We start from the raw sequence: 14,116 nt of genomic DNA on the forward strand, positions 1-14,116 counted from the left end.
GTTAATTGTACGTCTTTTCTTCCCCACACCAATTTTCTTATCAGCTATAAGCTTGATCAATGACTTCTTTTTTACCAATCTTCTATATTGACCGCTTGTGAGGGGAATAGTACCTCGGAGAATGTTCAATGCTACTTCGCATAGAGACAGGATTAACTCATCTGATCCTGTTTGTAAAATGACCCGCCTTTGGTGCGGTTTAGCTTTAAGTAGTTTTTTCAAAAGCGACAAGTTTCGCCGCACCAGCCCTGACATGGTTGTATTTTAACCCTTTTTCTGGATGTAGACCACCGGATGTGCTGCAAGTAAATCTGTTCTGAGTCGGAATGACTCTGGTGTCTTAGTTTTATAATCAACCATGAGGTAGCCATGCGGTTTCTCTGTAGCATCTTTAAAACACTCCATAAAATATTTTGTATTACCAGGATACATTTGTCTAGCCAAGATGGCCACTTGGTTATTATCACGTACATTCTTAAATAATATTAGATAGTTTGTATTTAGACTGATAGTGCGGCTGGATTTACCTTGAAAAAACAGATTCTGGACCAGATATATAACACTGAGATTACAATGGTGTACATATTGTGTAAATGCCTTTTCAACTTGCTCATTACTACTGGCATCTTTCATGACATCATCAATAACCAATAAATTGTTTTTGGACACCGGTAATAACACATCGTCATCTAGGGCTTTAGGGATCCCTTGTATGAAATGAATGGGTCTCATTTTCAACAGGTCGTCATAAAGAGGCTGCCAACAGTTATATATATATACAATGTTATTAATTTTATTACAAATCACATGGTCAGCATACATTATTAACATTTTTACAAAATAGGTCTTCCCCGAGTTGGAGGGGCCACTGACCATACATGAAAAAGGGTGTTGTAGTCTGAAATCAAAATTATTAACAGCTGTCAAACCAGTATTAAAGAAAGCCATTTTTAACATACCCCACAGACAATCAGTATCCGTATGGCAGCGTTGAGTAGTCAGGACATAACACACGCTTGTTGTACACAACTCTGAAGCGCTTAACATCTACTTTATTTTTTAGAGTGAGGTCCTTCTTATTGCGCACAATGTTGTCAGCCTGGGCTAGGATGTGGTGTGTGCTGTTGCGATTGATCACGTGATGATCAACCAGGTCAATCAGGGTGTCTAACCTGATGAGTTTAGAATTTTCAGCATTCAGGGTGATGCCCTTAGCTTTCATACAAGTTTTACCCAGAGCTGTCCGGTATCCGTATGTTTTCGGCCCTCCAGAACAGAACTCCACAATATGATCGCCTACACCCAGCTCATCTGTGAGATCCCCTAAATACGGCCCTAGTGGTGGTTCCCAATCACCATCTTTTGAAACAAAAATCACACTGTCAGTGTCACAGTACAACACCCTGTCGCCTAGCCTATCCATGACATTATACAGTTCAAGCCGGGCATGAGCCGTGGTGAACGCACCAATGAATACATTGATGTTGGAGGTCTGCCCTCTAACGCCGTCAGCATGACGCCACTGTACCAAGGCCACATCCTCTGAGACAAATGAAAAATGAGTTATTTCATATTCGCTACCAAATATATGTTTCGCAAATTGCTCAGGGTCTTTGAGAATTTCAGTTGTGGGAAGATTTTCACGCATAGAGAAACGCCCCCAAAGGGTGTTACAAAGCAATTTGCTAATGGTTCTACGGGCAGGGTTGACAGCTATCTTCTGGGGGTTCAACCTAATCCCTTCCTTTTCAAAATAGTTGTCAACATAGGCCTGTTTCTCAACCTCCGACGTCACATGGGATGGATACCCGCTGGACTCCTGTTTAAATTGCAGGAATTTTTTCACATAGTCTGAAAACAGCGAATCTGATGTTTGTGGGAAGTGCCAGACCTCATCAATGTTAACAACTGTATAACCCTTCTCAACAGCCTTCAACAGTTCAAGAGTGACCCAACAACCTGAAAGAGCCCTTTCAGCATTGCTATGCGCACACGGTGTAAGCTGCTCCTCCATTTCTACACAGGTGCGACACAGAGGAAACATTAACTTACCCCCGCTACGGTATGGGAGCACTGGGTGTAACAAGCCCCTCGGGGGGTAGACAGTGGCTTTGACCAACCCAAAATAATTCTCAAGCGGTCCAAAATCTTTCAGAATGATCTGCGGGTGTCCTATAGGGTATGTTTTTCGAGCCTGACAATAGGGATAAAGACTTGTAAAATCAACATAACGAATCTTTTCATCAGCTTGGGCTTTGTGATACAATTTGTAAGCATTTGTCCTACCCCCAAAAAGACTCTCTCTGGGCTTCAACCGCTCAGGGTGTATGTATGTGGTCATAAACGCAATAACATCACCATCATGTTGTTTGGCCAGCTTCCACTCACACTCCCACATGATTTCAACCTTTAACCCGTAGGTCTTAGACAATGTTTGTACTTTGTCATCAAACTGCTTTCTTAGGAGGCTGTATGGTACTTTTGACAGGGGATGGATATGGTGAGGGTTGTAACGACAATCATGACCGTGGTGCATACACCCGTTAAATTCCAGCGCAAATCTCACACCACCCTCCTCATAGTACCCATCTAGGTAATATTTCCCAAACATGACCTCTCCCTCGCTTAAGGCATGGCTCACCTGAACCCCTCGGTGACTTTTCACAAATTCAAGCCATTCAATTGACACATTGGAGAAGGCTTTATGCTGATTAATGTAAGCATTGTTATGCGTCAACGCCAGTGTGTCTCTGGGGAGGAAGTGTGTCTTATACACAGCCATACAGCACGATGGTAGTGTAACTTGATTAAAGGGGTCTATGGACATAGACTCCATGAATTCACGACGGTATTTAAGACATGCTTCACGTAGCAGAACCACATAATTTCTGCCATACGCATACAACTCCTTTTGAAAATCAAACACACCATCATGGATGCCACTGTACCACGCATCAAAACTCACTCTATCCTTGTCTGACATATTCCCATAACCATAGAACTTCTTATCAGGATAGGCACCCACATAATTATTGTTGGCTCTGATGTTGAAGAGATGTGGAAAATAGCCCTTATCGCTGGTGGTTAGGTTAAATGCCGCGGGGGTGTTAGCCAACCTCATAGGTATGAAGGAATAACTATCTATAAACCTGTGTTTGAAGCGCTCCTCATACATATATGTGACCCTGCACCCTCCCATTATCACATGTGGGGTGACCCCAATACTAGTGAACTGCACCAGAAGCAATATATTATCAAACCCTCCGGCATTGTGGGCCACCCATGTATGTCCAATGTACTTGGAACATCTAAAATGGTTTAAAAGCTTGCCTACACAACCATACACCTCAGCTGTAAACTCATAACCACCACAGGTTATGGCGCACGCAAAATTAGCCCTATGCTTACCATCTTCATGGCGTGTCTCAAAATCAGCACGATGGTAGTGTAGTGTTATCACCGGGGGTCAACCTCAACCTGCAATGGTGACACACCGCTTGGGCACACCTATGTGGTTTAGGTTGCTCCACAGACAGCATATAGCGTCTGTGACAGGTCTTGCAATATTTAGTGATATCACAAGGGGCTGCTAAAACACCTGTACGACCCCTGGGGCCTTGTTGTTTGTGCTTCTGAAAACCGTAAGCAGATTTGCAATAACGGTTGCAATCACCACAATGTCTGAACCCCCCACCCATCCTATGACAATCAACATCGTGACATACATCACATATGTATTTACATCGGTGGTACATGCTGTCTCTGTAACCAACGTAACAAAACTTACAGACCTGCGCTACACCCATGAAACCCTGCAGATTCAGTATGCCATGATAATGCTCGTTGTGTAGGTATAAATGAGCTATGATATCATTGGGTTTCTCGTCGGTCTGATAATGTAGTAATTTGGCATCAGCTCCGCGGTAGAAGACCACCACTTTAACACTGTACAGGGCCTCGAATTTGGCAATATCACTAAAACCAATCTTCTGCTGTGGGGTGAAGCCTGCACGCATCTGCATGTCTGTTGCAATAGCCTCTAATCTGTTTGACGTACTATGGGGGTTTAGATAATTTGCTAAACACATGGCAAAACACAAATTATTTGACCTGTTAACAGGGTTGAATAAGTGCATTATTTTCTGTTTAATGACTTCATCATGTGCTAGATCACGCAATTTTCGACTGGGTCTCCCACCCCCATTTCTACAGCGGGCTATAGCCACTGTTAACTCTAAAGAATTATCAGTCAAGATGGCCGTATTACTCTGTAAAACCTTCTCAATGGCATTAATAAGATGTTCTAAACCATAGCCATTTGCAGGGGTTAGCAACACATTCACGTCACTCGTGAGACTATAACCCCGTAGTGTTATGTTGAGCACCCCATTTTCACCACCCAGAATTCTTGACACATCCACAATCCCCGCCAATGCATCATGTATATGACTCACATATGCTGCCATATCGCCATATGTGTGTGTGTGTGTGTGTGTGTCTGTGGGTGCGTGCGTGCATGCATGTGTGTGTGTGTGTGTGTGTGTGTGTGTTGTTGAACTATATCTTCTTTTGTTCTCATGAACAAATGTCTTATGGGTCAAGCCTTACAAAACTAAATCTTTTAAACTTGAATAAGCCGGTATCATTACCATTAGCCCATAGGGATTATGTATATATCATCTTAAAGTTTCCTATAATAGAGTGAAAGAATGCCATCTCACAGGCTGACAAGACCTTGCTATGCTTGAGCGCCTGATAAGTCATATGGTTTACTTGGGTAACACCGGTTTACGACATCATTCACCACCAAATTTCTGTTATCAACCCCGTGCTCACGCCTAGAGCAGCCAGTCATCCTGACCCCTGCTATGCCAACAGGATAGATCCTGGTCAGAAACACCATTGCTACGCCGGGAAATCTCACCCTCTCAGATAACACCTTACTATCAAAATGATTCACACCATTTGTGGGGGTCAACTGCCTGTGTGGAGGGGGGAGAAAGGGCAGAGGGCCGGTCTCATCCATCCAATATGACAAGCAAGCTGTCACCCAAAGCTAGATCAAAACTAACCATCCATCCGATTTGTCATATTAATAACCCTTTATGACCTTTATGACCCCTCATTACTCCAATTATGACACATACCCTCCTCTAAAGAAAACACAATCTTGCAGGAATAAAAAATACAAAACAAGGCAATACAGGTATCTCTAAACATACGTATGCTGTGAACCTCTGTATACATTTGAATTATGTGAAGCTTTTCCTACGCTGTAAAATGCTTTTGCTCCTGAAGGAACAGCCTGTTTTCTGCAGATGTGATCTGAGTTCTCTTTCCCTTAGAACAACCTCTTTTGTACACCACAGCCAAGCCAAAGCAGACAATTAATAATAACACCACAACTATGGTAATGGCCGATGGGGTGACGTCATACTTCCAGAAGTTGCCTGAAAAAACACCAGACCTATGGAAAAAGATGATGTTGTGCAGTGTCATCAGTCATCCACATTGATCAGCTTCCAAACTGTTATCCTGTTTTTTTTTTATCGAATTAAATCAGCCAACATTTAATGGAATCATATTGCGTTTTAAAGGCCCACACTGAATATATTGCAGCTGCAAGGTTGGTGTGCCTGTTTTAAGTGGTCTTGCGGTGCCACACATTATACTCCGCAGCCAAAAAAAAACCTTCATGGTGACAGAAGTAGTAGTGTGGAAAGGCATTCAAAATATTTCTGTATCATACCTGGTAGTTGAGGCAGTTGTGTTGAGGGTGGTAGGTCTCAAAGCAGTTTTATGAACAGAATACCTGTATGGGAGCATTACAAAACACTTAGCATCTGTTATAGACAATCTTTTTTTGTCAAAATTCAGAGGCCCTAGTCCCTTGGTCATAAGATACTACACTATATGCACTAGTAATGTTAGAAACTAGCCAAGTCACAAAAAAACCTGTACACACCTCAGCCTAATTCATTGGTATGCAGTTCAGGGTAAATAATGACCTGTTCATCATATTTATCCTTTGCATTTGCCACAAGAATGAATTCACTGTCATTGTTTCAGTTAAAAGGCATGGATTTTTGCAGATATTTATAGTCTGATCTTACTGCGTTGTACATGGAACATCATCATCATCATCATCATCATCATCATCATCATTTTGCACAGGGAAGGTCTTGACTGGGATGCTGGGACACGGAAGTGTGTCCTTGAAGCGTAATGGGGAGATGTCTACAGTCAAAAACATTTGCATATTCATGTCTAAATTATTAGTGAACAAGACAACTGAAGTATAACTACACTGATCATACAAGTACAAGCACAACAGTGATATTTGGGACAGTTGGCCAACCATGACCAACCTTGCATGGAGATGAGGAGAAAGATGCCACCTCCTTTCAGAAACTCTCTGGATCGGAGAACAGTGGCAGACATGAAGAGGCCATAACCCATCCCTTCATTAGCGTAGAACTGATCGGAGCTGTCATCTGTTTCAAGAGTTCCCCAGATTCTTGGATAGTGGGCCTCTGGATTTATGGAAAAATATTCATTTTCGTTTTTTTTTATTGTGAAGAACACTTAGCTCTTGTTCCATCTATTACTGTATTCATAAGGTCTCGAGTTTACAAAGCTAAGATCATTAAAGCTAACCGTAAAGGCCAAATCATAAGGTCTACAGTTTACAAAGCTAAGATCATCAAAGCTTACCATAAAGGCCAAATGATGTTGTTGTTAGACTTCTTTGTTGGGACGTGCGCTTCTGGATGTGAGGGTTCTGGTCCAGTAGTGTAAAGGTCACCTGCCTTGAAGCACAAGGCCACTTCAGTGTATCATCATTAATCCCAGAAACTAGTCGGAAAAATACTCCAAAATGATCTTTGCTCAGTCGTACCATTATCTGGTACCTATAGCCATCGGCAGAGTAGTACTTTGGGCTGTGAAGAAATGAGTTATTAGCACTTATGCTTAATTTTTCCTCAAAGTTCCTGATTGGCCATGTGTGATGGGGGCACTCGGTCTCTGACAGGTTGATGTCGTCCACAGAGAAGCCACCGCTGGAGGCCCCTACTCCTTTGCGGGCCTCAAACTCCACCTGGAAGGTCTTAGTGGCGTTCAGAGGAACATGGTGGAGCTTCCAGTAGTCAGCTGGGGAACCTGGAGAAACAATGGATTTCTGGGGACTCAAGGTTTCACAGAAAACTTCATAATGCACAATAATGGTAAAATAATATATGTACGTTACAGTTTGATTCTCAGGAGCAAAGACAACTACTGCATTTGTGATTTCATCATGAACTGTATAAGGCGTTTAGGTGTTTGTCTTAAAAGGATTGTTTGTTATCCAGAACTAAGTACCTTGTATCTGACTCATGAGTCTGCGAGTTCCTATGATGTCATCCACACCGTCAAACTCTCTTATCCAGATGTTGAACTGGTCGGACCAACTCCCACTGTGGTAGTAGAAGAACTCAAGGCACTGGATCTTGCAGCTTCTTCTGGGGGTCATCCTCCTGGTCTGCAATCTGGCAGAGTCTCCCACGCTGCCTCTCTTGGTGCTGAAGTGCATGAAGAAGCCTGTGCCTGGGAATATATAAAGAACAGATTAATTAGCAACCCACCGACAGATGAAGTGAGCCTGTTGTATCTGTGAACATGCTGAGCTTTGAATGCCAGTTGTTTCAATTAACCAATTCATTTCAATGGCCATGCCATATTGTTTATGATTGGTTTCATGTGTGACATTCAGATATAATGGGAAATGGCCTATCTACATATGTGGGCAATGGCCGCCACAACAACAGACTTAATTTATTCGTGACATTATAACCCCTGTATTTCTGAATAATCCACGCAATAATGCCATTTTAAAATGCGTGGATTAAATAACTCACCCTGAGAGTCAGTGCCCAGGTAGGTGTGGTCTGAGTGGGGACCTGCAGCAGTGTGGCTCACTCTCCTCCACCCTCGTGATCTTCTGGAACAGACACTCATCTCACACATCTCATCAAAGCTGCAGTGGTCCAGGAAGGAGATGGATTCATCTGTGGGCACACAGTATACCAGCTTTCCATTCTTATGTTCAGGCCGTGTTTTGCAGTGAGCAGTATTTTTTATTTTATTTTATTTTTAACTTCTTCAAGCACAAGGGTTTAAATATGTTCTCTCAAGAGTCTTGCATGTTTCTCTGTGCAAGAGAACTTTGGAGAAGTTTATGAACATTTTGACCAGACATCTAAATGATGTGTAGTTTGTATTTCAACACAAAAATATATATTAACAACATAATAACAACATGCCTGATGAAGCTAAACATGAACCTGATGAATGGAAAGCGTGAATAATTCTACGATCTTAAGGAAGATAATCAACAAAATCATACATGTGTAGACAGCCTTGTTCCAGAGACAAATGACTTACGGCATCCATAGAACTTGTTGAGCTCTTCTACATCATAGTGGCTCATATCCAGTCGCTGTCCAATCACATCCTGGAACTCAGGTCGTTTTGTGATGATGGTTGATTCATTGCCTTTGCTGAAGGCACCTTTTGAGTAGTGCAGGAGAGAGAAATAGTCGTATGGGGTGTCCATGGTGCTGTTGTTAGTGTTGGTACCAATTTCAAAATTGTTCTCCTCCCCTGAAAACAATAAAATAATATTTTTTTTTTGCTGCAGTGATGAAGTCATAGCATGAAGATCAAACTATTTTATGATTTTGTGTTATTTATTACAAATGTATTGTAACATATAGTAAATTCCCAATTAAATACACATAACTTACTAACCTGCTTCAATGTTCTTCCAGTTGATTGTGATATAATTATCCCGGTCATATCTGGATTGCTCATGCCAGAAGCCCAGAGCATGCATGAGCTCATGTTCCACTGTAGCCACAGTGTCACAGTTAGAGCCAATGGACAGATCCTGTGCCCGTGAAGGCTGTCTTCCCACCTCAGACCAGCATCTATATTGATATGATATGATATTTAAGGGATAATATATAGTCTGCCGGTCATTATCGAAAAATAAATCCAGACGCGACGAAAAGGACCCAGATGTGCAGCAGTAAATATGTAAGGGATAATGTATTGTCCGGAGGTCATTATCCAAAAATAAATCCCGACGGGGCGAACAGCATGTTTGGAACATGTTTGGAACATTCTGAAGAGCCGTATAATAAAAAGAAATATCAGACCTCCGAACGTTGAGGTGGCCCATTCAAATCAACAGAACTTTTTGGAACATTCTGAGGAGCCGTATAATAAGATATGATAACATATATGATATGAAAAATGCCATGTTGTGATATATGTCATGTGTTGTATTGTGCAGCTAAATATGGCATACCCTATGCTCCACTTCAGATTAATCCAATGTTGTTCAAACCACCATCGCCGGGGCCGGAAGTTGATGCACGTTTTGAGTCTGAATTGCTCAAAGGCTTTCAGGATGACTCCTTTGGCATTCATGTCTGAAGGTAAAGACAAAATTTAGCACATAAAATAGAAACATTTCAAACATTCCTACGTGTCAGGTGCCAGGTAACAAGTGGCAAGTCAATTTTTGTGTCTGATGTTTTTCTTTACCCAAGCTCCAGTTTAAATCATACGGGACCGGCAATGGCCAGCGGTACTGATCACCTCGAATGGACCTCTTCTGCCTAGTCTGAAGAACATATGGAGCTGAAGTCACTTTGAGTCATTTTCGTTTTTTACAAAATACGCTTGAGGAAGTTTTAGTATGTTAGATTAAGTTTCTCAAGATTTCATGGCTGTAAATCTTCATCCTACAAACATGGTGTCTTACCCGGCTGGCCCCCTGAAAAGGCAGGGATAAATACGTATTAGTTAATTAATCAATACATACAAGCACACCTAACTCGAAAGTGATATAACTTATGCCCTTCAGTTATAATATTTCCCAAGTTCATCCAAAATTTCCACCAGTCCTAGTAGTACTAGTATTCCTAGTATAAAATTCCACATGACCTCTTAGCATAAAATCTGAATGTCATAATCTAAATTAGATCAATCCATTTAATACCATCAACCATATCAAATCATCAACTCACTCCCTTGATGTCCCCTTCAACGAGGTTTAAACCTGTTAAAAATGACAACAGTTTGAATTAGATATATATTATGATTGTGGATATCTATCACTACATGTGTTAACATGCTACATATGTTGTTATTGTGCTACTATGTGCTTGTTTGTATTCCTTTGGTTTTTGTACCTTTGTTTATCTCTGTAATATCCAGATTTCCATTTTTTTCTGTAAGGACATAAACCAGACATTATACATAGCTTTAAAGCCCCATTATGTGAGCATTGGTATTTTTGTCTACTGAGCTCCCCCTAAAGGTGCAGACTGTAGTTCACTTTTACACCAACGTCGTGAATACAAATCCTGCTTTGAGACCCCCTGATGGACAGTGGTACATGTGTATTGGTTGACAAGCTGAATGATACGGAAGTGGTAAATGGCAGAAGTCAAAGAAGCATGTTTACTGACAAGGTAGAGTAATATTACAAGATTTTACACAAGTATGTCTCTGCATAGTTTTATATAGAAATATGTCGGCATAATGTGCCAATCTTCCAGAAATGGGAATGTGAGATTGCTGCCAGATAGATCAATCAGGGCAGTGATGGTTTGTGATTGGTGCATTCAGATTTTCCCTGTCACAGAAGAATATGTGGCCACGCCTACACTCCAAATCCACGCCTCGGGCGGAAAGTTTTGTTTATCGCTGGAACCTAGACAACCGGCCCAGGCAGGACAGTCTGTTTAGGCCAGCCGTTTACACACTCAGAATAGGGGCCCTTGTCTTACAGCATAACATGCAATAGGTTGTCGTTACCACATGTCCCTAACACCATACTTTAGGTTTGTGGGCACACCATTACAAGCAAATTTGTTGCAATTCAATTATTACAGGTATTAAAAAAAACAGGGATTTATGAAGGATTTGTGTTTCTCTGAATTGAGTACGCTTTTGCATACAATCCGCTCTTCAAACCAAGACCCATTTAATGAAAAGAAAAGGTTTACCAGCATGCCTCCCAAAAACATATGAGCATCACTCAAAACATGGTCAGCTGTGTACTCTGAAGTGTTTTGCCCATTACACAAAAATGGTAACGCCTTCTTTTCATGGTTCACCATTTTCCTATAATTCTTCTCCTTGTCCTCAGCCCACAAAATAGCAAATAGTAGCCAAGGCATTAACTGACATAACCTGTTGGTGACTCATAACCTCAAACCGGGAAATCATTGTTGTCTGTCGACACAGCTTGATTTACCGGTATGGTGGCATAACCATATTTTCTGTATTTATGGGATGGGTGCTAAGCGTGGGAATCCCCAGGTATCCAAGGTGATTCTTGGGTCACAGTTCAATTCAATCACGACTCTTTTATTAATGATTAACGATTCATTCTAATGTGAGATCAAATGTAATTCCTTTATCATTTTAACCAGTGCTGACAGCCATAACATTATTAAACTTATGTATACCTCAAGGATTACAATGAACTGAATTGTAACTAAGGAACTAAAATGGTATAGCCTATATTTAGAGACTTAACATGTAAACAAAAATATCTATCTACTGCTTCTCATGATCGCGGTGGCGATTAATTGCAAGATCGATTATTAATTAATCATTTAGTCCCACTTTAAATGGAATGTTTTCATTACAGTTTAATTATGTAAGTACATTATACAAAATATATTCTGCTCCTTTCAACACATATTTCTCAAGCACATTTATCTACATGTTACTACTCCAACCCTAACCCCAAGTACATCTTGTAACAATATGACAACTGACTGTAAACACTGAAACTAATTTGTAAATCTTTCATTTTCAGCACTAGAAGTCAAAAAGGTTATAATAAAATGTAGGCTCCCAGCTTGCTTTCCAAACTAGTTAACAGGTTTTTTTAGACAATGTAATCAAAAACATGAAGAAATCTAATTCCATAATTATAATTCATTTCACAAATATACACAAATATACTCCATTACACATCCCAACTACTGGATACATGGCAAACATCAACATCTACTCTACCAGTATCACTGTATACGTAGGTTAAATACTTTTACTCACCCTGAACCCTTGGCTGAGGCTGAAAAAGTTATTAGTTTTGATAAGTTTGTACACATTAAATACAGGAAGTCACCATTTATATATTTAGTCGCTTTTTATATAGCCTCTTATTACCCCAAAACACTAATTGGAAATATATTTTCCTTCCTGGATTTGTGGTACTAACCAGTGATAATGCTGTCCAAGATGCTAAGCTCACCAGAAGCAGGACATGTAACATGTGAGCCATTGGACCTGTACAGTGAAGGGCATGTAACATGTAAGCCATTGGACCTGTACAGTGATCGGCATGTATTGAGATAGGCATGGATATTCACAATGGAATGAAATAGAATAGAATACAAAAATATTTCTGTTAGATTTTTCATATCCTCTCTTAATGCCCTTGATGTCTATAATAATCGAATAATAATCGAGTTATATTTTGGAGACAAATCTTTTATGAAGTGAAATCTTCCTTCTGAATGTTCTGGAAAATGAAAGTGGTTTAGACGTAAGTCATTAAGTCATCTTTTTTCAAATACCTTATTGACAGTGTTGAGTGATCCCTTGAAAATGTGTGTTGTTCAGTGTCCCACTGCACTGTGACCGCATTTCGTTCCACTTCCTTATAGCATGTGCAATGACGTTCCACCTGTTTAATCTCACTCGTCTTATCTGACACATATTTCTGACCCCTTGTGATGTGCCAATGCATGATACAGGCTCAGGTGTCAGTGTTTCTCGAAACTAATTGCTGTTATGGACACATGGATACTGGTGCATTTGTGCGGGTAAGGAATACTAAATAAATAATTAAATTAATAAATAGTTTAAAAACACACATATATGGTATACACAAATACAAATATTATATATATCATTTAGAAAATACATCAGTGTAATTACTTATGTTTTTAGTTATACACAGAAAATGGTGTTAAATTCCTTGTGCTGTTGGTTGGGGACTTCCCACAGCGGCCAATCCTCTCACTTTCACATGCAAGTACTTGCCAGCAACCTCACCAACATAACAACTGCCCAACCATGGATACAACAACAACGCACTGGATGAAGACTGCCTGGTGTCCACTTCTCTGCCCCTCTCGCACTAAAGAAATCTTACTGTAATTTAGCAGAAAAGAGTTAACCTCAACTTGTTTATTCTCAAACAGACACGCAAATGATTTTAAAACCTGATTATGTCCCTACGTTTAGCAACCCAGGCTAGTTTTACATGCAAACAATATATTTTAATAAGACAACACCCAAACACAACTGGCAGCTTCTGTCTTCACCCACCCACTGATTGAGGTTCTGTGGAGTTGGGAGGACATCAGTGGCTCCATAAGTGGCCACTGACCACCAGTGGATATTATGCACCATATTTAGTTTCCCCCTTTGCTTGCTTTTCTGTTTGCTATTTACTGGCGCTATGTTCTACATTTGCTGTATTTCACTTTCATCCTTGGCCTACACCTGGTTAACTCCCATCCGAGCGTAATTCAACTAACATTGGATAACAGGCGACGGATACATGGGGCAGTTGTTGTCAGTGTCGTCACGTCATCCATACAAGCTCGTATGGGAGGTAACCAGATGTTGTCCTGTAACCTTTCACCACCACCAACCCATTTAGATGCCCTTATAGATACCTCCATTATCATGGTGAAAGCCAATGGTGAAATGGTACATGATACCAGTCTCCAATACTGCCAGGATGTGGTGTAGTTACTTATTGATCCCCTGGCGACCTAGTACCATAAAAAAATATCTTCTGACATGCTTGCAGTGGGAATTGCCATTAAATTAACTTGTTCAAGAAGGGCAAGGGGAGGGGGGTACTTCTCCCCCTTCATTCGCTAACATTACATTGATATCAGAGTAAGCCTTTGCTCCATTTATGTCCCATTATTTCTCTCAGGATTATGTGAAGCCATTTAACAATTTGATCAGTCTTCGCAAACTCACTCCAATAAGCCTTGGATGTTTGCAACCTTGAAAACCTACCTCA

At 40.7% G+C, this 14,116-nt stretch overlaps 1 protein-coding gene across 2 annotated transcripts; it reads right to left on the bottom strand.

The window, feature by feature from the left end:
* Window positions 1-771: 771 nt before the first annotated feature.
* LOC105896371 (meprin A subunit beta-like) lies at window positions 772-12,735 on the bottom strand. 2 transcript variants are annotated; one of them, XM_031575953.1, is made up of 17 exons: window positions 12,648-12,735; window positions 12,290-12,357; window positions 12,124-12,142; window positions 10,242-10,280; window positions 10,077-10,108; window positions 9,812-9,823; window positions 9,592-9,670; window positions 9,353-9,476; window positions 8,791-8,969; window positions 8,425-8,643; window positions 7,899-8,048; window positions 7,363-7,587; window positions 6,715-7,161; window positions 6,369-6,533; window positions 6,114-6,237; window positions 5,750-5,812; window positions 772-5,467 (listed from the first exon to the last, which is right to left on the bottom strand). In XM_031575953.1, the coding sequence occupies exons 2-17, from the start codon at window positions 12,350-12,352 to the stop codon at window positions 5,269-5,271; spliced, it is 2,139 nt and encodes a 712-aa protein (XP_031431813.1). In that variant the 5' UTR covers window positions 12,353-12,357; window positions 12,648-12,735; the 3' UTR covers window positions 772-5,268. The 2 variants fall into 2 exon arrangements, with proteins under 2 accessions (XP_031431813.1, XP_031431816.1); XM_031575956.1 differs by lacking the exon at window positions 12,648-12,735 and having other exon boundaries at window positions 9,592-9,665; window positions 10,242-12,142; window positions 12,290-12,309.
* Between the last annotated feature and the right edge of the window lie 1,381 nt (window positions 12,736-14,116).

This window comes from Clupea harengus, chromosome 11 (assembly GCF_900700415.2).
Source record: "Clupea harengus chromosome 11, Ch_v2.0.2, whole genome shotgun sequence".
NCBI classification, from domain to species: Eukaryota; Metazoa; Chordata; class Actinopteri; order Clupeiformes; family Clupeidae; genus Clupea; species Clupea harengus.

Excerpts from the sequence above, each read along its gene's own strand:
- LOC105896371 (XM_031575953.1), bottom strand. The coding sequence starts at position 12,352 with ATGGCTCACATGTTACATGTCCTGCTTCTGGTGAGCTTAGCATCTTGG. Across the intron at positions 9,477-9,591 it reads TGATTTAAACTGGAGCTTGG|ACATGAATGCCAAAGGAGTC; the intron begins GTAAAGAAAAAC and ends CTTTACCTTCAG. Across the intron at positions 8,644-8,790 it reads CTGGAAGAACATTGAAGCAG|GGGAGGAGAACAATTTTGAA; the intron begins GTTAGTAAGTTA and ends TATTGTTTTCAG.